General features: G+C 43.7%; 2 protein-coding genes across 2 annotated transcripts; one reads left to right on the top strand and one right to left on the bottom strand.

The window, feature by feature from the left end:
* Positions 1 to 303: 303 nt before the first annotated feature.
* LOC123147392 (peroxisome biogenesis protein 2) lies at positions 304 to 5,798 on the top strand. The gene is made up of 8 exons (XM_044566628.1): positions 304 to 519; positions 1,168 to 1,281; positions 1,387 to 1,543; positions 3,092 to 3,228; positions 3,298 to 3,398; positions 3,665 to 3,782; positions 4,583 to 4,749; positions 5,373 to 5,798. Exons 2-8 carry the CDS (start codon positions 1,171 to 1,173, stop codon positions 5,476 to 5,478), a joined length of 897 nt encoding a protein of 298 aa, XP_044422563.1. The 5' UTR covers positions 304 to 519; positions 1,168 to 1,170; the 3' UTR covers positions 5,479 to 5,798.
* A 1,769-nt stretch (positions 5,799 to 7,567) lies between these two features.
* Positions 7,568 to 8,825, bottom strand: LOC123154884 (aquaporin NIP3-2). Its single transcript, XM_044573501.1, has 3 exons — positions 8,118 to 8,825; positions 7,936 to 7,997; positions 7,568 to 7,803 (listed from the first exon to the last, which is right to left on the bottom strand). The coding sequence occupies exons 1-3, from the start codon at positions 8,745 to 8,747 to the stop codon at positions 7,656 to 7,658; spliced, it is 840 nt and encodes a 279-aa protein (XP_044429436.1). The 5' UTR covers positions 8,748 to 8,825; the 3' UTR covers positions 7,568 to 7,655.
* Positions 8,826 to 9,383: the final 558 nt, after the last annotated feature.

Below are 9,383 nucleotides of genomic sequence, written 5' to 3'. Positions count from 1 at the left end.
AATGTTGAGCACCAAACACATTTAACACTCTAATTATCTATCACTGTCATTGGTTATAAACACGATTTTGACGCTATCCCATGAAATCTGCCATGTAATTAATACCCTACCATTACCTCGAAAAAAATAATTGATATCTTACAAAATACCTACATGCAATAGATATATTTTACCTGATATAACATGCAAATAATATCCTATCTAATATAAACGTGCATTGCACGATTATTATTAGTAACCCCATACAAAAGCGAATCCCTGCAGAAACCGAACAAATCCTCAATCCATCAGATGCCCAAAAAAGTTAAACCAGCTGCCTTTGAAAAAAGCGGAGAAAAAGACTGCAGAAACCGAACAAATCCTCAATCCATCAGATGCCCAAAAAAGTTAAACCAGCTGCCTTTGAAAAAAGCGGAGAAAAAGAAGGAGAGAACCTCTGGTCCACGAGGAGGAAAGCGGACACCCTTCTCTTCATCCGGCCAGACCTCCTGCTTCTCCGGCGGCCGGAGCGCCGGCGCGGTGAGCTCTCCTCTTCCTTCCCTTCTTTTTCTTCCGAGCCCTCAAAACCCCCTTCTACCGCATCCCGCGCGGTGACTGTCCTCTAGCCGGAGATCTCTCGTCATCTTCCTCCTGGTCATGCCTTCACTTTGCTCTCTGCGACCGATCTCATCCAAATCTGCCTCTCCTTCCTCCCAGTTCGTAGTGGATTTGTTTGCCGCGTGGTGGAGTAGAGACCAGAAACAGTTTATTTTCCATAATTTTGGGTCTTCAGCCGAGCCCCCCATGCCCCCACGTTAGCTAGGTCTGCCCCTGGCCTTATCCTTTTGGGAATGTCTTTTATTCTCCCGAATTTCGGGAGTACATATGAACCCGCATGTACCATGTTAATGATTGCTAGGCTGGAACTGGTATTGCTGAGCCCGCTTTCCAATATCTGGGTGTTTGCCCACCTTTCTTTTGTTGCACATCAAACATAAACTTCAGCTTTATTTTCCACACAAGTTTAAAACATGAGCACACAACTTGTTTCCAAACTGTTAAGCGAAACAATTAATAACTGTCCTAACAAGGGGGCAGACTCATGATTCTGTTTGCCAGAATGGGCAGGATAATAGTCACTATGCCATGAGGCTTATACATGTTGTGATTTCTTTCGTGTAAATGCAGACCATGATCCCGATTACAATATCTAGAGTCAACCAGTTTGACGCTGCGAGGCTTGATGTTGAAATGTCCGCCATGTTGAAAGAGCAGTTAGTCAAAGTATTCTCTTTGATGAAGGTACTTTCTCCAGTAATCATCTTGATTTGGGCGTTCCTCTCATGGCTTGCACATAAGTGCGTTGCTGCTTATAGCTTCAGTGCTGATGTTTTTTGTTGGTATCAGCCAGGACTCTTATTTCAGTATGAGCCTGAACTCGATGCGTTCCTTGAGTTCCTCATCTGGAGGTTCTCAATTTGGGTAGACAAGCCAACCCCAGGGAATGCACTCATGAACTTGAGGTATAGAGATGAACGGGCAGCACCGATCGCAGGAAAAGAGGGTATTTGACCATGCAATTTTCTCTCAACTCCGGTCTGCTTTGTGTATGATATGTTTTTGTGCCTTTGTTCATGGTAATCGTGCTGATTAGAGTAGTAACATGATTTGAATTGTTCTCAATATAACTTAGATTGTTGAGTGTGTACAGGGCGACCAGCTGCTTGTGACTGCATTCTGATCTGTGCATCGCCGTTGCATCAGAATACCCTTATTTACTTACTTCAGTTGACTCACGTATGAGTATATGACGTTGAAGTTGGGTTGGGCCTAGCATCCTTAGGTGTGAGCTTTGTCTGCAGCTAACTCAGGGCATGTGTGTTTTGGATTCTATAATATCCATTGAGCATAAACACAACGAAACACCCTATGACCGCACCTATAAAAATTCTCATTACCAGTACAATAGTAGATTCTGATGTACGTACCAAACCCCATCTCTACCTCCTGTGCCATATAATGTCCTTTGGGCGAACAAGATACAGTGTGCAGATACATGTTGTTTGACACTTTCTATGTATCCTTTTCCCAATGTATTCAAATGTGAGAGGCACATTTGACGTTTATGATCTGAAGTGACCTCAGATATGAAGTAAAGGTGACTTTGCCCGAGAATCATTAAGCCCAGACATAAACTTAAAGTATTTAGATGATAATTATCATTGGATAAAATATGTTGTTGAAAATCCTGTTGTTACTGGCATATTAATGTTTTGCTCAGTTAGGAAACTATTTTCAACCAAATTAATTTGTAAGGGACAAAACCTAAGGCTTTCTCATGTTTATACCCAACTAGCTCAGAAATTTTATGTTATTAATTCACGATCTATTGAGTACCAGACGGGAAGGCCTACTTGGTGCCATTTTTTCTTTTGCCACTCATTGCCTCATTGCTGTTGCACCTGGTTGCCTTCATTTTGGGTTTGGCATCGAGCGCCAGGTCGTACCCCAGTGGTACATCGGCTTCTAACTTCTTCATCTCCACTGAGCACGAAACAACACACTTAAGCCCCCCAATTAGAAACGATCAATTGAACAAAGAAGCAATTTTGATGTGGTAAAAGTTTAGGAGGGAGGGGCAAAGACTCACGAGACTGCCCTTAGACAACCCCTTCCTAGACGCAGATGGAGTAGAGGCCAATGGGCTCGTGAGCATTCAGTCAGGGAAGTGAGTTGTCATGATGACATGCAGCACCGCTGCTCGTAGCCTCTGCCGTTGCTAGCAGTGGCAGATTGTCTGTGGCACCGCAGCTGTACATGGTATGGAGGGGAGAATTAGTTGAACCAGTCCCTGGTTTGGACTTTGTGTGAAATAGCAAATATGTCTTCTGGTGGGGATTAAGGACGGAAAACTGAAGTAATGGAAAATCATGAACATATTACATTGAAGCAGGTTAAAGAATCAACTACATTGGGAATGAAGGTTAATCCTCGATTGCAATCTAAGTGGAGGGCAAATAATTGACTTTCCATTTGTTAACTGTTAACGGTTTAACTACTTGACTATTTGTAATATTATCTGGGCAATAACTGAAATCCACCTATTTTTCAGTCAGAACAGGTTTAGAAGGACCTGGGCTTTCAGTTTCTCAAAAGATCTTGTACTGTATTAGCACTGTTGGTGGCCAATACTTATTGTCCCGATTGCAATCCTTTTCTGCTTTCCGTCGATGGGGTGATTCAGAACAGGTTACCTTCTAAAAATTATTTCTGGAAACTTCAAATCCTTTTTGCCTAATAACTCCTGTTTTGTATCAGAGACCACTAGCACATCGTGCTTGGGGCATGGTGCAGCACGCTGAAGGACTATACAGAGCTGTTTCATTCTTTAACCTGTTGTCATTTCTTTATGGCGGAAGGTATCATTTCTCTACCTGTTTAATTATGTTCATTACTTTGTACATTCTGGGATTATGTAAACACAGAAGATATATTAATTATTTGCAATTGAGGAACAGTTTTAGTATTGTGAACATAGGCAGTCCATTATAGACGACATAGTGTACTTGAATGAGTTGGAATATCATATTTCAAGAACTGGCTAGCCATTTAAGATTTTGAGCATCCTGCTGGTTTTTTAATCCTTGCAAATATGTTTTTTAGCTTTCTGTGTATATTTATACAGGTATAAAACTCTTGTGGAAAGAATTCTGAAAGCAAGACTTGTGTATGGGAGCCCCAATATGAACAGAGCAGTGAGCTTTGAGTACATGAATCGGCAGCTGGTTTGGAATGAGTTTTCGGTATATCTCTTTTTTGCATGTACCTATGTGAAAAATAGCTGGTAACTAGAAGTTTCCCTGTGATGTATAATGTATTACACACTACCTAGATGAAGGCTTTTGCATGTAGGGTATGCAATATGACACCTTACATCTAACTAATGTATGTCACATATATTTCTGAAATTCTTGGGAACTTCTAAACTTTCTAATGTTCCTATCACATATAAAAAGTAAATTTCTGTTAAGGATTAATAGCTAGGAAATCTGCAATTAATTCCATTGTTCAGTATTTCTACTCTAGTGGTAAATGTAGTTCATTTCACACTTCACATGCATTCTGCATGTCTAATTAATGTTAGGTACCAAAATTAACGGATGTATCACTTCTCTGCAAGTACTTAATTATCCAACATTTTCTCATCTATGCAACTTTATATAAATGCTTCTGCTTACTCGAATCCTGAGATATCAGGATGCTAGTCTTAAAATGTTTGAGAGAACCTTGATTGCATGCTTCCTATTCCCAATGGAATGATTCTATATGCTAGAGTGTAGAACTTCAAATGACTTGGTTTGGTATTCAGTAGCAGTGGCGGATCTAGTGGGGGTGGCATGACACCCCCTCTAGAAGTGCAATCTTATTTTTAATATACAACAATCTGATGCTATTTAAGGAGTATTTGCTAGGATTATGATGATTTTTAGATCAAATCCCACTGTTCGGCACCCCGGTGCTATGGTTCTAGATTCGCCACTGCTCAGTAGGACGTTTCATGGCGTACTTCCAAATGGTGGCTAACATTGCTTACTTTCTGCAGGAAATGTTGCTTTTGCTTCTGCCCCTCTTAAACTCATCCTCAGTAAAGAAGTTCCTCCTTCCTTTCTCTAAGGATAAATCAGCAAGTTCTTCTGGTGACGAAGCAAACTGTCCTATATGTGTCTCTAGTCCTAGCATTCCCTTTGTAGCTCTCCCATGTCAACACAGGTACTATACTTATTTCCTCTAGTCTTTTGTCATATATTCCATTTGTGGTATAGTTGATACACTTGTTTGATTTCGTCTTGAGTATTAACTTGACAGTCTTTACTGCCAACTACTTCCATTTAATGCACTTCACCTTTGGGTCACACATATAATCCTGAGAAAACATTGTCCATTTCGAATTAGCTGGTAATGGACCTATGCAGCCCCAAACCACATTTTAGCAGAAGTGCCTACATAAATTGTATTACAGCGCTGAAGCTAAACCTTAGATACAGAAGCAGCCGGGCATTGCTGTTAAATTTGCAAAATAGGAGTATTAGTTAAAGAGTTTATGAATAAAGGCATCAACACTTGGCACTGTAAAAATCCTTCTTGTCTTGAGGCTGATCGTAGATTAGTTGTGTCATGTGGCAGTATTTGCTACTGGCCATAGTCATGCTTTAGTGGAACATCATTTTGATATGAGGCAGCACTTGTGCGCAACGCACAAAATATTATTACGTGTTTGTTTCCCACCAAATTACTGAACAACATGTCACCTTGATCATTATGCCAGTCTTCTTGTATCTCAATATGTTTTGTGTTAGCTTTTTGTTAATAAGAAAATTCTTTGTTGCTTTTAGGTATTGTTACTATTGCCTACGAACGCGCTCTGCGGCTACAAGTTCTTACAGATGTGCACGCTGTAATGAGGTTGTCGTTGCGATTCAACGACATGGATCAAGTTAGTTGTACTTGGGCTCAAGAATTCTTGCACAAACCCGCACCCTCTGTTGTAAACAAGAACGCTTCTTCGCCCACCACCAGCAGATTTTTGAAGCTCCGGTCTACATATTACTGACCTGAAGCAAAGACAAATTGTTGTATGGAAACTGGTGGTGTAAAACGTCATGTTTTGTTTGTAGAAGCTATAGAGAAGTCTGCGAGATGGAATTCTGGGTCTGTGCAGACAAAAATATGTTCTTTTTAGAGCAAGAAGCATGTAGTTTGTTTTTGTGGAATATAGTAATTTTCTGGAATATAGTAATTTTCTGGTGATTTGCAGTTTAGCTGGGTACTGTATATTTTTATGGCAAGAGCCAAGAGGTACTTCAAATTGTACCCGAAGTCCCTAGAAGCCGCGATTTGACTTCTAAATCATTTATGAAAATTTATATGGGTTTAGAAGCCATTGGAATTGTAAACAAGTACACAAAATCACCAAAATAGGTGATGAAAGATACACACACCGTTTTGGCACCCTCTGCATTTTCTGGCCCATCCTCTACTCCTAGAGATTTATAGTGTATGATGAACAATTTTGGACCCACATAACTGGTTAACGCTCGCTAGCGGTATGGCAACTGTTAATGATTTTGACGCTGAGGATGACAATTTTAGTTAGTAAGCATGACAATTTTGCTTCAATGTTGTTTTTTTATCAGAATTTGTTGTGCTTGCAAACTAAAATTGTCATTAGCGCGGCAATATAAATTGCCATAAAAAATGTTTGCAAGTACTCCTTCTGTTTCAAATTACTTGTCACAAAAATGGATAGAAATAGATGTATCTTTTTCGATAAAGGGCAGTTTTCATTGATTCATAATGTAAGGGGATACATGCACTATGAACAGGCCTCTGCATAACTAAGATGCACACAACCAACACTAACACACACACACACAATCTTGCTAGCAGATAGCAAAGTCATACAAGACCAAAGCTATGACTGAGATGAAGAGAAAAAAAAAAGCAATCAAGACCGTGAACGAGGAAAACAACAGCGGCCATGGGCATCAACCACCACTTGACAATACAAGGATTACGATAAATGTCCTCTAAAAGCAACGTCTTCAAGAAGGAAACGGCGCTCAAGCGTCGCCGTTGCCTGCTCCAACCACTGAAGGCTAGATCATGGGCTTTCACCCTGGAGATAAAGTCTGAGCATGATCCAAGTAATGTCTTCAACAAGATAACGATGAAAACCATCGCCATTACCAGGTATAACAGACCAGGGTCACACCTAGTCACACCTAGGATTTTCACCCCGGAGCTCGAGACCGGGTACCTGAGAAGCACCACCAAAACCGAAGTCATCTTGTGTTGTCGCTTCCACTTTCCACTATTCTAGCAGCATTGCACACGCGATAAGGCCACTGACAAAGGTGAAAGGTCATTGACATCGCCAAAATCCCTTGGGACGCTCTCGCAGCACCGCAACATCCTCACAAGCGGCAGTCGGTGATAGATCTATATCAGACGACACCACCATACACCGTCTCTTGCTTTGACGCCCTCACAAGTAGTGTAAGTTCACATCACGTCATCCGTGAGTCCGAGCGGAGGACCGCCTCACGGGTACACAGATGGCTACGATGGCACTGGCAAATCTCAGATCACGGGATCACGGCTTCTGAGAAATAGATGTATCTAGAACTAAAAATATGTCTAGATATATGCATTTCTGCGACATGTAATTTTGGACGAAGGGAGTACCATCTCTCCCAGCGACAAGTAATCCTGGACGAACGGGAGGGCAAGCGGCTGAGGGAATGGATAAGGAGAGGTGAGATGCGAAAGTTTTCTCAGATCTGATGTGGAATCGAGTTTGCTCCAAGATTTGTGCTGCGAGATCTGGCGGCTATAAGGAGCAGTTCGCTGGGAAAATGTTCCCGGGAAATGTCAGCCAGATTGCCGAAATGGAATATTTCGTGCGTGCGGCCGGCCTGCAGAGTGCAGACACAATCTTTGCTACTGGGAACAAAAAAGATCCATCTATCAGCTATGCACTGATCACTCTTTACCTTGTTTAGTTGCATGAATCAGCAAATTCACAATTTCTATTTTTCTTTTAGAAATTTTAGACCTAGCAGCATTCTCTGGTAGAGTTTTTCATCCTAACGTGCAAGCATTGATGGACCGGTGCATCAGTGCTTGAGCGCAATGTAAGCCCCGGTCCCGGCGATGGCTCCGAGCGGCGGCGCCACCATGTAGACCCAGATCTTGGTGTACGTCCCGGTGGCGATGGCCGTCCCCAGCGTCCTCGCCGGATTCATGGACGCTCCCGTTGACTCCCTGCTCAAAGTCACATACACGCATGCATTATGTCAGATACATACGTAATTTATTATAGTACTAGCTACGTAAAATCAGTTGGAGTACAGATTCATTTAACCGTGGATGGATGGATTGATTGATTTCACTTACGCAGAGATAAGGGCGTTCATCATGATTGCTGCCCCGGCTGCCACTGCTATCAGCTCCTTCACCTGAAGAAAAGAAACAATGGCCCATAACGTCCAATTCATCATTAAGCTGGTGGACAAAAGGCAAGACCATAGTGCATATAACTGAGCAAATGAGATCGATGAGCAAGGAGATGTTATTACCGCCTTGGGATCGGTGGCGTGGGCGACGATTACGAAGAGGAGGACAAAGGTGGTGAGGAACTCGACCAAGAAGGTCCCCGCGGTGCCGAGCGTGGGCACGGTGGCCACAATGGCGCCGGGGTTCGCCGGGTGGTAGACCGCCTTGGCCACGAAGGACGCGGCGATGGCGCCTAGGAACTGCGCGGCCATGTAGGGCGCGAGGTGGGCGCGCGGGAGGTAGCCGTACACGGCCATGGAGACGCTTATCGCCGGGTTCAGGTGGGCCCCGGAGATGTGGACCAGCGACGCCACGAGCACCGTCACGGCCAGCCCCGCCGTCGCCGCCACGCCCAGCAGGCCCAGGGCGCCGTCGTGGGTCGCGTTCATGATCAGCGCCGACAGCAGGACGAAGAGGAGCAAGAACGTCCCCAGCAGCTCCGCCAGCACCTTCTTCACGAGGAGCACCGCCGCCCTTTCGGCGCCGAGGGTCGCGTGGCCGCCGGGGGATGGCTTGGCCATCTCGTCGTGCAGCGGCACGATCTTGAAGGAAGGCGAGTTTCGAGGCGCCCTCCTGTCGGTGTCGTCGCCCACGCCGCGGGCAGCAGGGATGCTCAGAGAAACATCCATGGTCACGCTCCTGCTCAACTCCATCCTCTGGTTAGTGATTAGTAATTGTACCAACACAACACAGACTATCTATCTATATACCTGATCGAGCGAAGGGCTTAAACTGGATGGATCGAGGTGAGTTCCAATGATGCTTGGGGAGGTGTATATATATGCAACAGAAGCAGAGAAGGCAGGCCTAGGTTAATTTGCGTTTTGGCGGGCACGGCATGCATTGTGGATCATTGTCCTTGTCCATACAAAAAGGTACACATCCGATTAGCTGCAAACCACTGGCCGATGAGCCTATGATTGATCCATCGACGACACATGAGAAAGTGAGAATATGCGCTGAAGCAATGTCCTTGTCGATGTCTGGCGTGTTCATTCCCGTTTTACTTGGTCAGACATTCCATAGGCATCTTCTTGCTCCTCACGACCAGGTCGACCGCCTTGACGTCTGAATTCTCTCATGTTTCGTTTCTGATGATGGGAGGAGGGTTTAGGGGAGGCCATATGTTGGAACCAGGGAATGTTCTCAGTTCCTCTAAAATTTATATGCCAAACATTCCCTTGAATAAGGAGCAGAGAGAATGACGGACACATTTTATTTGACTGTTACCTGGCTGTACTTACTTGAAAACTATATTAGCTAAAGTGTGGCTGCCATAAAAAAAAGCG

The sequence above is a fragment of the Triticum aestivum genome, chromosome 7A (genome assembly GCF_018294505.1).
Source record: "Triticum aestivum cultivar Chinese Spring chromosome 7A, IWGSC CS RefSeq v2.1, whole genome shotgun sequence".
Classification (NCBI taxonomy): domain Eukaryota; kingdom Viridiplantae; phylum Streptophyta; class Magnoliopsida; order Poales; family Poaceae; genus Triticum; species Triticum aestivum.
Note: the sequence above shows the minus strand (reverse complement) of the source record. Positions and strands in the feature narration are given on the sequence as shown.

Coding starts and splice junctions, on each gene's coding strand:
- LOC123147392 (XM_044566628.1), top strand. CDS start 1,171: ATGATCCCGATTACAATATCTAGAGTCAACCAGTTTGACGCTGCGAGG. Junction 3,229..3,297: donor GATGGGGTGATTCAGAACAG/GTTACCTTCTAA, acceptor GTTTTGTATCAG/AGACCACTAGCACATCGTGC. Junction 3,783..4,582: donor TGGTTTGGAATGAGTTTTCG/GTATATCTCTTT, acceptor TACTTTCTGCAG/GAAATGTTGCTTTTGCTTCT.
- LOC123154884 (XM_044573501.1), bottom strand. CDS start 8,747: ATGGAGTTGAGCAGGAGCGTGACCATGGATGTTTCTCTGAGCATCCCT. Junction 7,998..8,117: donor ACGCCACCGATCCCAAGGCG/GTAATAACATCT, acceptor TCTTTTCTTCAG/GTGAAGGAGCTGATAGCAGT. Junction 7,804..7,935: donor ATGAACGCCCTTATCTCTGC/GTAAGTGAAATC, acceptor GACTTTGAGCAG/GGAGTCAACGGGAGCGTCCA.